Genomic DNA, 15719 nt, shown 5'->3' on the forward strand with positions numbered 1-15719 from the left:
TTCCTTTTTACTGGCGCTGATATAACCTAAATGTGTTGCAAGCGCCGTAAAACCCTTAAAAACAAAAACCACTGCTGCGCTGTGTGGCCTTGAGCAAGTCACCTCGCCCTAGTTCAATTTGCGGCGCCGCACTGCAGCTGACGCCTGGGTTATTCCAGTCTTCCCTTAGAATAGACCCTAGATACTAGAGACGAATTAAAGGGAATTTTATTTATGCTGCTAGGTCGTCAATTTATTGGACACCCACCTTCGGATCAAAAGGTCCAGGATTCGAGTCCCATTCTGAGCAGCGCATAGTAGAGTCCTTGGAAAAGACCCTTAATTTATATTCTCTTCACACTGGCATGGAAAATGAGTAGTAGTCTCTCTCTGACAAAAACTGTTATATCGCCTTACAGGCATCATATCTTGTCCTACATGTTAAGTGTTGCTGTTGGTTTGGAACCCCTTGTAAAGCGTTTTGAGGACGTTTAATGGATTTTGCATTATTTAGATGCTCAAGTTTTGGGGTTTTTTTTATAGTCCTCTCTTCACTGGGTGGTGTCTTCTATCCCCTTATATCTGTTTTCCGAGTTGCTTTCTTTGCCTTGAAGAGGGATTACTTATTGTTCTCCCAGCCATGACTGGAGTCCTTCACTGGGAGGGAAGCAGTCAAATGTATAGTTTTAGTTGTGGGAGATATTTTTTTCCTTGTAAATCATCTCTCTGTTATGTATATATGTATTCTGTAAACATATGAGTGTGTTCCTCATAGTGGGATCCTGTGCTGTGTCTGGATGAGACTTTTAGGTGATCTCAAACTAAGTGCATTGATGGTATGCACTTGGAATTTACATCTGTTCCCTATTTGAACCAATTTCTCTTTGTCTTACTTTTCTAGGGTGCTTTGATTATAAGAATATTCTGACTTCCCATTTCGTTTTTTTTCTACTGGCGCTGATATGACCTAAATGTCTCGCAAGCGCTGTCAATGTCAAACCCTTAAAAAAACAAAATACAAACATTACTCTTCTCTTCACAAACTCAAACACTTGTGCATTGAGATTTAAACCATGGAGCATGGGTGGGGTTCCTGACCTCCCCACCATAGCGGGCATGGAGGTACATACTGTCTTCTATATATCTGTTTTTCAACATGCTTTCTGTCTTTGTCTTGGAATGAGATGACTTGGTTTTGTCCTGGCCCTGGCTGGACTCCTGACTGGGAGGGAAACAGTCACATGCATAGTTATTGTTTTGGGAGATGATAATTTTTTTCCTTGTAAATCATCTCTCTGTTATGTATTATTATATTTGTTATTTTTAATGTATAATGTAAGCATTTGATTGTATTCCTCTTTGTTGGATTTTGTGCTTGTGTCCGGATGAGACTTATAGATGATCTCAAACTAAGTACACTGATAGTGTGCTCTTGGATTCTACATCTGATCCCTATTTGATCCCAGTTCCCCTTGTCTTACTTTCTCTTGACTGCTTTAATTGTAATTCTAGAACTTTTACTATCCCATTTTCTTCCTTTTTACTGGCGCTGATATGACCTTAATGTGTTGCAAGCGCCAAAAAACCCTTAAAAACAACAAACACAAACTGACCTCCCCATAGCCTCTGTGGTATAATGGTGGTAGCACGTCTGATCGGAAATCAAAAGGTCTGAGTCTGAGGTTTGATCCCCAGTCGAGGTAGACTGATTTTTTGGGATGGTTTTTTTCTTGTATTTTTCTTTCTTGCTTTGTCTGGCACCTTTCATACCCAGTTGTTCAACAACCATTATCAGGTTTGAGTCCCAGGCAAAAGTGGATTTCTTGTGACAATTTTTTAACACGACTGTATTTACTTGACAATTTTGAATGAATGATAACAAAAACCCCAAGGTTTCAAATCATTTTAATATGAAAATTAAAAGCAACGCATTCAATACAAGAACACTCACAATTACACTTACACACATCATAAACACATAAAGCTACACACATGCAAACTCATAATTATACACACTTGCTGAGAAAAATTCATGTGTTGAAAGTTAAAAGCAATGCATTTAACACATGCATACTCCTACAACAACATACACACACACACACACACACACACACACACACACAATTGCTGAGAAAAATTCATTTAATGCACTCGGAATGTACTTGCCTATCATTTCATTACATCATAAAAGTTGTAACGTCAACATTGTGAAAATTTCAATTACAATTGCAAACTGTCATTTCATCACAGAGGAGACTAAAATAACAACACAGAATTGTATTCAATATGCTGTAGTTAATAATAGTAACAGTGCATTCACCAAGATTCCTGGCGTGAGGCAAAGGTCTGTGCCAAGGACAGACAAAGATGGAAGAAGAGAGCTGTTGAGGCCCTATGCTCCGCCAGCTGCCTAGAGTCTAGAGGCATAAGTCAAGTAAGTCAACAGTAACTTGAGTAAGTCCTTTTATACTTGCCTTTACGGGAGTCCTGATAGCTCAGTTGGTAGAGCACTCGCTTCACACTACACGCAAAGGGAACGAGATCAATCCCAGGTGACCCCCTAGCAGTGAATGGGTAGCTGGGTCTGTTAGATTTGGCAGAAAGTACTTTGCAATTGACGCGTCCTACCCAAAGGATGGCAAGCAATTGTTATTGTCTGTTTCACGCTATAGAAACTGGGATAAACTCCGGCTCCGTGGGCCTGGTGGCTCTGAAGGACTACTTGCCTGTATGGTTCTCAATCCCTTACCAGAGATCAAATACACTGATTATTTAGAGGTGAGATAAAAGGCTTTAAAAGGGGACATAATATAAATACGTACCCACATTTCATATCTAGAGTACTCACTTCATAAGCAAAGGGACAGATTGATTCCGTGTGCAGTCGAGATTTTATCACCCCCTCCCCCCCTTTCTTTCAACCCAGCAGTGATTGGGTCGCTGGGTATGTTAGATCTTGTGGAGAGTACTTTTACAATAGACTAGTGTCACATCCAAAGGTTAGCAAGCAAATGCTGTAGTCCATGTCACGCTACAGAAACTGGGATAAACTCTGGCTCCACAAGCTCTGAAGCTACTGTTTTGAAAAATATCTAAAATATTCACACCAACATTTTGCAAATCTGAAGACATCCCAAAATATTTTCATAACTCACACAATCTTTTTCTCTCACCTTTTTCAAAATGCCTAAGCCCTGTATCGTTCAGCATACCCAATGCTAAAGTTTGATGTTAATCCTTTTTCAATCTTAAAATATGAATAATAACTTGAGCTTTCATACAGCGCAATATCCACTAAACGTGCTAAAAGCACTTTACAAGGGGTCTGTAGCCAACAGCAACACTTTAACACGTAGAACGAGACATTATGCCTGTTAGGCGATATTACAATTATTTTTTTTGGGGCAAAGACAATGCTGTAAACGGCCAGGTACTCATTTACACCTGAGTACGATGAGAGAATATGAGTAAAGAGTCTTTTCCAAGGACTCAACTATGCGCTAAGTGAGGCTCGAACTCAGGACTTTCCAATCCGAAAGCGAGTGTCATACAACAAGACCACATAGCCGCAAAATGAATGATCGCTCTTTATACAAAAAAAAAGGTTTAGAACTTTTTTTTTTAATGAGAATCTTTTTTTCATGCAATCATTAACCCGTTAACTGCCATACTTGGAAAAAAATACATTAAAAATTTTGGCCAGTAAACTTGTCCTTCAAATATCGATCAATTTAAATGATCCTCATCTTTGCAAAAACTCTTGGGACTTCAAGGAAGACTTTGCAAAGTCCCAGGTTTGAGAGTTTTTGCCAAGATGAGGGTCATTTAAATTGATCGATATTTGAAGGACGAGTTTTCTGGCCAAATTTTCAAATACAAGTTTTTCCAGAGTACGGCAATTAGCTGGTTGAACTGCTTGCGTTACGGAGAGATAAAAGGTGTTAGGGTAAAGGGAGTTAATAAGTCTAAAGCATTGGGCGATGTCCTGGGTAGGGTTTTATCTTTTGTCTGTGTTTTATGGACGGGTCATAGACTGGGGCATCTACCAAATCCGTGCTGGGGAAAATAAAATGAATGAAAAGGTGAATAACAAAAATTAAAATTTCACTCTGAGAAATTCAAGGGGTTGGGAAGAGAGGAGGCCAAAGGTTATATTGATATGTTACATTTTCTGTTCTTGATACAAAATTGAGAAATTAGGGAGCAGGCACTGGTGCAAGATAAAAATCTGAACAAGTGTTTATGAAACACTATAGCACTCAAATACATCCTGAAATGTAAAACATCAAAACGCCTACCTACCTACATTGGCGACAATACACCAGAGGTGGTTTGCAAATTAAGAGAAGAAAGAATGAAAGAGAGAAACAGTGCCACACAAAGCAAGAAAGGAAAATACAAAGAAAACCATCACAAAAATCATTTCTCCTCAACATCCAAAGTGGAGGAGAGACTGATATTTTTTGGATGTTTGTTTTCGTTCTTGCATTGTCCGGCACTGTTTAATTTACATTTTTGCTAACAACAGCCAGTAAAAGCCACAGGGCAGCGTGGCCCAGCGATACGGTCTTGACTTCTTACCCGAAAGGTACCGAGTTCGATCACCCACCACTACGCTGTGTGGCCTTGAGCAAGTCACCTCGCCCTAGCTCAATTTGCACTGCAGCTGATGGCTGGGTTATTCCAGTCTTCCCTTGGAATAGACTCTAGAGATAAATTTCCCCTATGGGATGAATAAAGGGAATTCTATCCATTTAAAAAAAATTATTTTTAACTGCCGTGATCTGGAAAACCATCTATTTAAGATTTAGCCAGAAAGCACATCCTTCAAATATCGATCGATTTAAATGACCCTCATTTTGGAAAAAAAACAACTCAAACCTGGGACTTTGCAAAGTCTTCCATGACGTCCCAGGTTTGAGAGGTTTTGTCACGATGAGAGTCATTTAAATTGATAGATATTTGGACAAGTTTTCTGGTCAAATTTTGAATATGTGGTTTTCCAGAGTACAGCAGTTAACTGGTTAACGTTTGACGAAGAACTCTGGCCATGCGGCAGTCCTGCAGATCTAACCATCATTCAAAATGTCCAAGCGTACCTATGTTTACAAAAAACAAAAACAAAAATTTTAACCTTAGAACTGTGAGTGTGAGGGCCGATTTCACTCCAACCAAATATCTCAACTTTTGTCAGGATATTGGCTGTCATTTCCATTGCTTTCTGCCATTGATAAGTAATTGTGCTGGGACTCAAGCTTCTCTTGCTGGTAATCGATGGAAACGACAGTGACATCCTAACATAAGTTATATGTTGAATTGACTTAAAATCAGCCCCCCCCCCCCCACAGTTCAAGGGTTAAAAAAAAAGCAATGCCTGTAAAATTAAAATCATCCTCAGTACATTGTTCAAAATAAAGAAACAAAGCTACAATTAAATGTCACCCCCCCCCCCAAAAAAAAAACAACAAAAAAACAACTAAAAACAAACAAGCTTGTATAGCATAATATCCACTAAATGTGCTCAAAGCGCTTTACAAGGGGTCCCTAGCCAACAGCAACACTTAACATGTATAACGAGACATGACGCCTGTTAAGCGATATTACAATTTCTTTCCAACAGAGATGTCATGGCACAAGACTGAAGGGCTAAGCTCATGTGGTCGCTGGTTCAGATAAGTAAGTAAGTGAGTAAGTTCCAACAGAGACAAAACTGTTAGCGGCCAGGTACTCATTTTACTCCAGAGTGGGACTCGAACCCAGGACCTTCCGATTTGAAGGTGAGTATCATACCAAGAGAAAGAGACCACATAGCTGCACAAATATTTAAAGAAACAAAACAAAACAAATGATCTTTCTAGAGAGTGACAGTGACAGAAATGCTTCGAGTACTTAGGGTTGCAAACAATACATTACATTCGATTGATAGTATGCGCTTGGCTCAGAAACTCACAACATTGCTATCCAAAAGTATAACGGACCAACAAACAAAACTATATGTAACCTTAAACGTTAATAGTCCAGTTAATACAGTTTAGTGAGAATTACTTATAAACATGGATGGCAAAAAAACATTAACAAAGGTCTGAGTGACGTCAACTTCGTTCTATCTATACGCAATACTTACTAAAAATAGTTGTAAAAAACAAAATTATAAATGATGATTCCAAATGTGGTCAGACAGGCCAGTACAATATACAGGGCCATATAAGTATTCTCAGTCTATGGAGAAAATAGTGAAAAAAAATAAGTCATTGTTTTCTTTGAAAATATCAAATTAAGAAATTAAGGAGCAGGCATCAATATAAGATAAAGAACTGACCAAGTGTGGTATGAAAGGTGCCAGACAAAGCAAGAAAGAAAAATACAAGAAAAAAAATATCCAAAAAAATCAGTCGACCTCGATTGGGGATCGTACCTCAGACCTTCTCAGAAGGTCTGATTTCACGTCCGCCCAGCAACCAGCAGCTTAGTTCTAAACAAAGAAAATTAGTACTTTTTATTCTTCATGCTGGCTAGAACTTTTTAACATATCATGTGATCAGAATGTATAAAGTTCAAAACATGATCAGATTTATAATGTTTTTCTCCTCCGTATACACTTTATGCTCGTTGGACAAATATTTCATAAGGGCGTCCACCATTGTTCCGATAGTTTAGAACCAGTTACTAAGTTACTATGCGTCATTACGAGGGAAGTGACATCACGACTGTTGAAGCCTGTTCCTCAGACACATTGCTATTACTATAGCCTTGAGGGGAAAACAAGATGTGCCTTTAGAATGACTAGAAAATAAGATAAATTTTGACTTGAAAGAAATTCAGTCTTTGAATTTAAAAAAAAAAAAAAGAAAAAAAAGTAGTCCTTCAGAACCATCAGGCCCATGGAGCCGGAGTTTATCCCGTTTCTATAGCGTGAAATGGACAATAGCAATTGCTTGCTCTCCTTTGGATAGGATGCTAGTCTATCCTATAGTACTTTCCACCAAATCTAATAGACTCAGCTATCCATTCACAGCTGGGTGAACAGGGGAGTCCGAAAAAAATCTTGACTACAACCGGGATCAATCTTGGCCCCTTTGAGTGTGAAGCAAGTGCTCTACTAACTGAACTATCGGATCCCCAAGTCTTTCAATTAAATGTAGCTAAACTAAACGAGACAAACAAGAACAACAAAAACAAAAATAAAAAACAAATTAATAAAAATAAAAACAGCTAAAATAATGACATTTAAAATTGAGATATAAATGGAAAACATACTTTTTCAAAAGGCGTGTCCCAGAATTTGGAGCATGTCAAAAATGAACAAACTTTTTCCTTTAAGTCATCTGTTGAAAAACAAAAACAAAACAGAGAAATGTTTGAAAAATGGAATTCCTCCAACCCAGGACTTTCCGATCCGAAAGCGAGTGTCATACAACAAGACCACTTAGCCGCACTTTTTAAAATGTTTCAAATGTACCTATAATTTCTGACGCTTAAAATCATTAACATTTAAGTTAGTCTATAGTACATCAGTATCTGCATTTGTTACAGATGTAATCCGTGGTGCTGGCTACTGCAATTTTTGGCATTAAAAAAACAATTTTTTAATTAATCAATTTTTATTTTTAAAACATTACCATGAAACAAAAAATTGAAAATAAGTACTTTATTTTCCTTATGCTTCTTCCTCTTTCTTTCTTTCTCATATAATCAATATCATTATTTGAAAAATAGTTAACAATACACTCACTTTTGACAGTTGCTGTTTCATTGTCAGTTAGACCCTTGGGAATGCACAAATCCAACAGGGTCTGGTACAACAGTAGGTATGGGGGAAAAAAAAAGAAGAAAACATCAGAGATAAAAACAACTGGGATAAAACTTATTTGAATGGAAAACCGATTACCACAACCGTAACACTTTCTTTCAAAAATAAGATGTGTTATATAGCTGTTTCATGTTCACGCGTTCATTATAAGAATAATAAATAAATATATAAATAAATAAATTAACACACACACACATATATATAAATATAAACAAATCAATAAAATAAATAGGCAAGAAAAGAAAGAAATGAAGGAAGAAAGGAAAAAAAAGAAAGAAGGGAGGAGAGGAAGAAGGAAGAAAGAAAAAAAAAAGAAGAAGAAAGATTAAGTCAATAAATGTGCTCATCTGTATAGTCCCTATCCACATTGTACCAAGCTGAGAGTGCTGAAGAATGTAAATACTTCCTTCACTTGTTCCTCAAATAAACACTTGGAATGAAATTCCCTTTAAATACAACATTTATTGCCTTTTAAGGCAACCCTTTTTCTTCCTGAAAAATATCGGTCACAGTTCACACCTGAGTTGAATTAAGTGTTTTACCAAAGGTACCAATGCTAGTATCAGCACATTGTCTTCCATACAATACAAAAACTAAGAAAAAAAAAATTAAGGAAGGGGTGTGCTCTTTTGCGCTTTTTAAAATGCATTTTAAGAACCTACAGAAATCGTCAATTTTAACTTATTCGATTCAAATCTTAAAAAGTATGTAGTCCTACAGACGCAGAGTTGAAATGGACAATAGTAATTGCTTGCTATCCTTTGGATAGGATTCTAGTCTACAGCAAAGTACTTTACACCAAATTTAATGGACCCAGCTACGCAAATCACTGCTTTTTTTGTTTGTTTTTTTTACTAACAATCTATAGGAAATAAATAAATTGGGACCTGGCCACTATGTCGCTATTGAGGGAATATCGCAAAAACAAATGTCGTAATTGAGAGTTTGCACTGTATTATAATCTCTGCCTTGTCTGGCACTGTTTCACACACACTTTTTCAAATCTTTATTTTACATGCGTGCTTGTACCCTAATTAGTCACTTTGTTTATCTACAGCTTACCCTCTCTCTTTTTTTGGAGTGCCCGATGGCGTTATTAGCAGAACATCATTCCTCTCGAGGTTGTCGCATAGTCTGATCCTGAGATCGAGTTCCATCATAGAAAAAAAAAAAAAAAAAGAATGTTTTTTTTTTGACATCATACCTCGCATTGTGATGCTAGCTCAGCCATGTCATCCTCTAGGCAGAGTGCAATGTCCCAAAAGTCTGGAATAGACGCCCCTGATATGATGTCACATCTAAACACATCACAATTATCAGCTAAACAAACGGATCCCTTGCCCTGAGGAGAAAAGACACACATTACAATTGTCACAAAAATTAGTCTATTGATAATAATGATGATGATAATAATAATAATAATAATAATAATAATAATAATAATAATAATACTAATGATGATGATGATGATGATGACCATGGTATGGTGCTGCCACCTGTGTAATCATTTTCTCTCAAGAATTACCTGTACACGATCTGAATGACGGTTATCGAAATGATGGTCTATGTAATACTCTGACACAAATGCTTTCCCACAGAAGTCACAAGTCCACCTGCTGGAACCTTCCAGAATTTTCTTGCCCTCTTGTGTGGCATACATATCTCGCTCCAAAGAAAATGGACAGGTCGCACTGACATCCAACTCATGTTTGTCAAAGACTGGTAACAACCTCTGTCAATGGGAAATGTAAAACAAAAAGATGAATTTCAAGAAAACTGCTGTTTGGATTTCATGGTCTTCAGGGCTGCCAACCTCAACACAAGAAAAAGTGTAAGATTATTTGTCAATAAGAGTAAAATTTTGAGACAAAGTGTACAATTTGAAAATGTAAACGCTCAGTCATCTCACTACCTGTTGTTGGATAATTTTGTAAATAATTAATTCTTATAACAAGAGTTTTTTGAAGTTATCTCGGAGAGATGAATGGCGTACCATGATCACCAATGTCTGGCACAGACTTGGTACTTGAAGAAGAAGAAGATAACAAGAGTGCTGGTGAAAAATTTATGGAACGTCATGAAAAATTGAAAATAAAATTATGAGGCAATACAAAGAGACCTATTCAGCTCTGTAGCTGGAGTCAAAAATTTGTATTTCTACGAATTTTTCGTAGAACTAGGCAGGTCTGCTTATATAATGTCTAATTAGAGTCAACAATGGACAGCCCTATAAATCTTACCTCCCCGACAACACTGGCCACAGTCCTGGACTTGTCTCTTGGACATTGCTTCAGCTGAGATTTTTCAATCATAAACGAGGCAAAAACCTAAAAATAAGGTGGCAAAGAAAAAAAAAAAAAGTAACAACAAAAATTCATCCATAATAATAAATAAACAAAGAGGATGTTACTTTCAGCTAAAACATCAAAACTCAACAGAAGAAAAAAAATGCTTTCCCATATTATAAATACAGCTGTGTGTTCTAGTCGTATGACACTCGCTTTCGGATCAGAAGGTCCTGGGTTCGAGCTTCGCAGGGCGCATAGTTGAGTCCTTGGAGAAGGCTCTTTACTCACATTCTCTCACCATACTCAGGTGTAAAATGAGTACCTGGCTGTTAACAGTGTTGTCTCTGTCCGAAATTTTTTTTGTAATATTGTTTAAAAGGCGTCATGTCCCTCCTACATGTTAAATGTTGTTGTTGGCCAGGGACCCCTTGTAAAGTGCTTTGAGTTTGAGCACGCTCAGTAGATATTGCGTTATATATAAGCTCAATTTTTTTTTAAAATCCCCTTCAACCCACCCCCTCCCTCTTTTGATTGCGATCCAACTACATTGTAACTTTTTGTTGTTGTTGATCTGTCTACCTAGGCCTTTATTTATCCAAGTCTGCTCTCTAGTTATCACTAGACTCATCATTTGTGAGTGTTGGCGTTGGGGTAGTTTTTATTTGTGAACCTGTGATAATGCAGACTGTTATGGTCTCATTCCTTCGTTGTTGTCAAAGTCAAAGAATGAATATTCTTTTGATATACTCTAGATATTTGGGGGAAATGATTCCATTCATAGATGAACCCATCATGACCGTCGCCGTCATGTAAAAAAGTGTCACTTGGAAAAAGTTGTCCCTTTCCTATCCCACCCTGTACCAATGTCGCTGGGCTTATAACTTATAAATTTAATAGAGCCTAATGTACTGTGTATGTGTGTTTGAGAGAGAGAGAGAGAGAGAGAGAGAGAGAGAGAGAGAGAGAGAGAGAGAGAGAGAGAGAGAGAGAGAGAGAGAGAGACCTATGAGTAGGTATGAGTATGTTGTTTGAGTCTTACCAGAAGAACGTTCAGGATTTTGAGATAGCAATCCATTATAAAGTTATATTTACACCTACTAGTTGAATATCCATACAAACTATACCATCTGAATGTAGGCCTACATCTATCTCAACTGGATTTCGGAGTAAAGTAAAAGCTGCAGAACCCAGGCCTCCTTTCTCCATCAATAGTTCGAGTTTCGTTCGTTTTCTTTCTTTCTTTTTGTATGACCAAGGAACTTTTATTTCTTTGGTGGTAATTTTAGTAGATCATTGTTTACATTGGTTGCAACTAGTTCGCCTTTTAATTTTCTTATTACAAAAGACGAAATTACAAAATGGCGAAAATCAATCAATAGAATTGAACCTGAACGATCAATGTTAATTGTAAAAAAAGGGAGGCCTTCCGAAAGCGCCTACATCCGCAGTATTCTTGTTTTTTATAATGTTCTAGTAGGGGGTTTGGGAGGGGGGAAACTTTTTAAAAAAAAAAAAAAAAAAAAAAAAAAAAAAAAAACGTCTCCCCCCTCCCAAACCCCCAAATAGAGTATTATAAAAAAAAGTTTCCCCCCTCCCAAACCCCCTACTAGAACATAAAAAAGAATACTGGGGATGTAGGAGCTTTCGGAAGGCCTCCCTGAAAAAATCATAAATTGAACCAACTGATTAGGTCAGTGTGAGACTGCTGTATTTCAACAGAAGAGGGAGAGAGAGAAAGGAAGAAAAAAAAAAGAGAGTGAGTGAGAGAGTTTAAATAATAAAAGAAAACCTGCGCATTATGGTTACCATCCTAGAAGTCTGCCGTGCATTTTTGGAGGTCTCAATATTGCACCTTGATTCAACATCACTGCACTACTACTACTACTCAGGGACGGCTGGTAATAATGGGCAGGGTGGGCAAATACCAGCCTGTTTTTTCAAGTTATATGCTGTATTACCAGGTCCGAAATAATCAAATCTAAATTAGATAATTTCAAAAGTTACTACTTAAAATTGATACTTTGTACTGAAATCAATTTGTGTGTATTTTTGATAGATTGCGAATCACCATGCATCCCGTAATACATAAACCAGGATACGCTCCTGTTCTTTTTATCCCCCCCCCCCCCCCAACCACTCCACTCCACTCCGCCCACATCGTCATCTCATCGTCACGTCGCCTGACGGCCCCCTCGTGGATCTTTACCTTGCAGTTGGTGAGGGGGCTTGAGGCACACGGGAGGGCAAAGGTGTAAATCCCGGTCGACCGTCACGAGACCATCCCGGGTATCGAGCCAACGAGCCACATGAGCTGCTCGCCCCGGTGTGTGACTAAATTTGATCCAAACCCGGTGCCCGAATAGCAGCCCTATCCCGGGCGCCACACTATTGTCCTTATGTCGAGTCCCAAACAGTCCCGTCAATGGCGAAGCGGTCTGCCGCCTAGCCAAATAATACCGCGTTCGTGTCGCCCGGGTCGTCGGCACGTCCGAGAAAAAAGCAAACGTCCCATGCATCAATCGATTCGCGGCCTGCCGATTGGAAAATGCGACGGCGGGGATGGCGAACTGACGCGTATATTGTCCCTGAACGTCGAGAGCCAGAGTATGGCAAAAAATGAGCTTTTATCAAAGCTACTGGCCGTTCATTGCGTTGATATCCTCCTTTTACAGGAGACCCACCTTTATTCAGGCGCGCAATCTTCCCGATTCCAGATCCCAGGCTATACGGTGGTCCAACGCGAGGACACTTCGAGGCTCAAAGGAGGGGTTAGCGTTTACGCTAAAGAGCCATCGAAGGTAAGGGTCATTGAGAGCGTAACGGACAGCAATGGGGTGAACCGAATTTCCGTGGAAGTAGGTGGACTGTGTTTGCATAATATTTACAAACCACCTAGAGCGACTTGGACTACACCACCGGTACCGGTGGTCAGCCATCCTTCCATCTGTCTGGGAGACTTTAATAGCCACCATCACGAATGGGGCTACCGAGACTGCAACGAGGCAGGAAGACAACTCCGCTCATGGATGGACTGTAATGATCTACACCTAGTGTACGATCCTACAGCCAAGGGTACCTTCCGGGGTACCCGCCATAAGAAGGAGTATACTCCAGACCTCACCCTCGTAACGAAAGGCGCGAACGGTGAACCGTTGCAGGTGAAGCGGACAGTCCTCGGGGACTTTCCGCATAGCCAGCACAGGCCGGTTCTTGTCACAGCTGGGGTGACAATACCGAGGGTGCAGTCTCTCCCACTTTGCAGATGGAATTTCAGGAAAGCTGACTGGGAGGAATTCAGTTCCTATATCGAGCAGGTCTGCCCTGCCATTCCTCCCAAGTCCAAGAATATAACCAGATTTAGTAGGCTACTGGTTAAGAGCGCTCAACGCTCTATTCCACGGGGCAAACGGAAATTCTACACCCCTTGCTGGACAGCAGAGTCGGAAGAGCTGTACCGAGAGTACCAGCAGACCCAGTCCCAGGACACAGCCGATAGACTACTCCAGTCTCTGGCAGAGGGAAGGAAGCAACGGTGGCAGGAGACCGTGGAAAGTCTCGACTTTACACACTCCAGCCGCCACGCTTGGCGTTTGATAAAGAAATTGGACCCAGATCGGAATTTCGCGAAGGCTGCACCGGAATGCGAGGCAGACACAATTGCCAAGAATATTAAGAACCGTAGCAAGCGGGTCCCTAATCAGGCTTTTGAGCGCGGTGTCCGCAAGGCGTACCGTACGATTTTGGACTCGCTACCTGCGGAGGAGTCGGACTGGACGGCCCCGTTCAGTCCCCGAGAAGTGGGTGCAGCCATTAGCGAAGTGAAGAACGGCAAAGCAGCTGGGATAGATGGTGTATATCCCGATATGGTGACGCATCTGGGCCCCAGGGCACGGGCCTGGCTAGCAGAGGCAATGTCTGACATCCTTGCAAACGGAAAGCTTCCACAAGTGTGGAAGCATGCGAAGATAGTTGCCATCCTGAAGCCAGGGAAGCCGGCGAAGGAGGCAGACAGTTACAGACCCATATCGCTGCTGAGCTGTCTTTACAAACTGTTGGAGCGTGTTCTATTAAACCGATGGGGGCCGGTCCTAGACGCTGCCCTGCCACCTGAGCAGGCAGGCTTCAGGGAAGGGAGGTGCACCACGGAGCAGGTCATTGCCCTTACAGAGCATATTGAGCACGGGTTCGAGAGAAAACAGCAAACAGGTGCTGTGTTTATAGACCTATCAGCGGCGTACGATACGGTCTGGTGCGATGGGTTAATGCTCAAACTTGCAAAAATCATAAGGTGCAAAAAGACCTTGAAGTTGTTCTCTTCGATCTTAGGGGAAAGGCAATTCCACGTCGCGCTGGGAGACGCCACGAGCAAAGTTAGGAAATTGAAGAATGGGGTCCCTCAGGGGTCGGTACTTGCGCCAATGTTGTTTAACGTTTACATTAGCGATATGCCGAACACTTCCTCCCTGAGGCTGGGATACGCAGACGACTGGGCACTCGTTACTCAGAGTAAAGTGTGGACCCGTCTCGAGAGCGTACTCAGCGAGGACGTCACCAGACTCAAATCCTACTTTGACAAGTGGTACCTGAAGATGAACACTTCAAAAACCGTGGCCACTGCATTTCACTTATGCAGTGGTTGGCACACCCGTAAACTGAATGTCCTAGTCGGGGACCAGCCACTCCCATATGAGCCGCGTCCAAAATACCTAGGGGTGACGCTGGATCGCAGCCTTACCTATCGGGTTCATCTCGAAGGGGTTGCCCGGAAGATAGAGAAGCGGAATAGTCTTCTGAGGAAGCTGGCGGGATCGACTTGGGGCGCTAGCCAAGCGCTCCTGAGAACATCCGCCCTGGCACTATGCTATTCCACCGCGGAGTATTGCGCTCCAGTGTGGGGTAGAAGCAGAAACGTTGAGAAGGTGGATGTAAAACTTCGCAAGTCGATGCACATAGTGTCGGGAACGCTAGCAACAACCCCTAGAGAATGGGGCCCGGTGATGGCAGCGATCCAGCCCCCCGATGTCCGGAGGGAGACCATTACGGGAAACTGGCTGAGTAAGATCAAAGAGAGAGGGAATGGGGATACCCCTCTCATGCGCATAATGAACGGTGCCCCCGTTTCGAGCCGAAATAAGTCCCGGCAACCCTTGTACGCAGAATCCCTGACTACGGACAGAGCTGCACATACGAGATGGAAGTCGGTTTGGACGAATTCAATCCCTCGTGGGGGCGGGGACCTACACTCCTCTAAGCTTGGTGAGAAGTTGCCAGGCTTTGATACCAGTAAGAGGAGACACTGGGTAGCTGCGAATCGGCTTCGGTCGAGGAGCTGCCTAACGGCCGGTGCGTTACATCAGTGGGGTCTAACTTCCTGTCCTTTATGTCCACGCTGTGGGCAAGAACCCGAAACGGCAGAGCATCTAGTCGAAAGGTGTGTTGTGACGATGCTACCGGGCGGGTTCGCGACGGTGCACGAATGCGGACCGGACTTTGCTGATTGGGTCGATCGTCATAACATAATAGTGTGAACCATAAGAAGCTGCTGCCTGACGGTGATTTTGTTGTCTGGCCTCTCTAGTACTAGGTCGGGCTAATTCAAATGAGCCCACCTTATTAACCAGTGTACACTAAATAGAGATTTT

General features: G+C 41.1%; 1 protein-coding gene across 1 annotated transcript; it reads right to left on the bottom strand.

Annotated features, from left to right (window-relative positions):
• Positions 1-1868: 1868 nt before the first annotated feature.
• LOC144977400 (uncharacterized) lies at positions 1869-11303 on the bottom strand. Its single transcript, XM_078922577.1, has 8 exons — positions 11117-11303; positions 10030-10116; positions 9315-9521; positions 8994-9131; positions 7712-7772; positions 7237-7304; positions 6104-6198; positions 1869-4035 (listed from the first exon to the last, which is right to left on the bottom strand). The coding sequence occupies exons 1-8, from the start codon at positions 11150-11152 to the stop codon at positions 3945-3947; spliced, it is 783 nt and encodes a 260-aa protein (XP_078778703.1). The 5' UTR covers positions 11153-11303; the 3' UTR covers positions 1869-3944.
• Positions 11304-15719: the final 4416 nt, after the last annotated feature.

This window comes from Berghia stephanieae, chromosome 7 (genome assembly GCF_034508935.2).
Source record: "Berghia stephanieae isolate SIO BIC M18660-M18661 chromosome 7, UCSD_Bste_1.3, whole genome shotgun sequence".
Taxonomy (NCBI): Eukaryota; Metazoa; Mollusca; class Gastropoda; order Nudibranchia; family Aeolidiidae; genus Berghia; species Berghia stephanieae.

What these genes read in the sequence shown, in the direction of transcription:
- LOC144977400 (XM_078922577.1), bottom strand. Translation starts at nt 11,152, where the DNA reads ATGGATTGCTATCTCAAAATCCTGAACGTTCTTCTG. An exon ending in TGAAACAGCAACTGTCAAAA is followed by an intron (nt 7,305 to 7,711) that starts GTGAGTGTATTG and finishes GTTTTTCAACAG; the next exon opens with ATGACTTAAAGGAAAAAGTT. An exon ending in GGGACACGCCTTTTGAAAAA is followed by an intron (nt 6,199 to 7,236) that starts GTATGTTTTCCA and finishes TTTTCTCCATAG; the next exon opens with ACTGAGAATACTTATATGGC.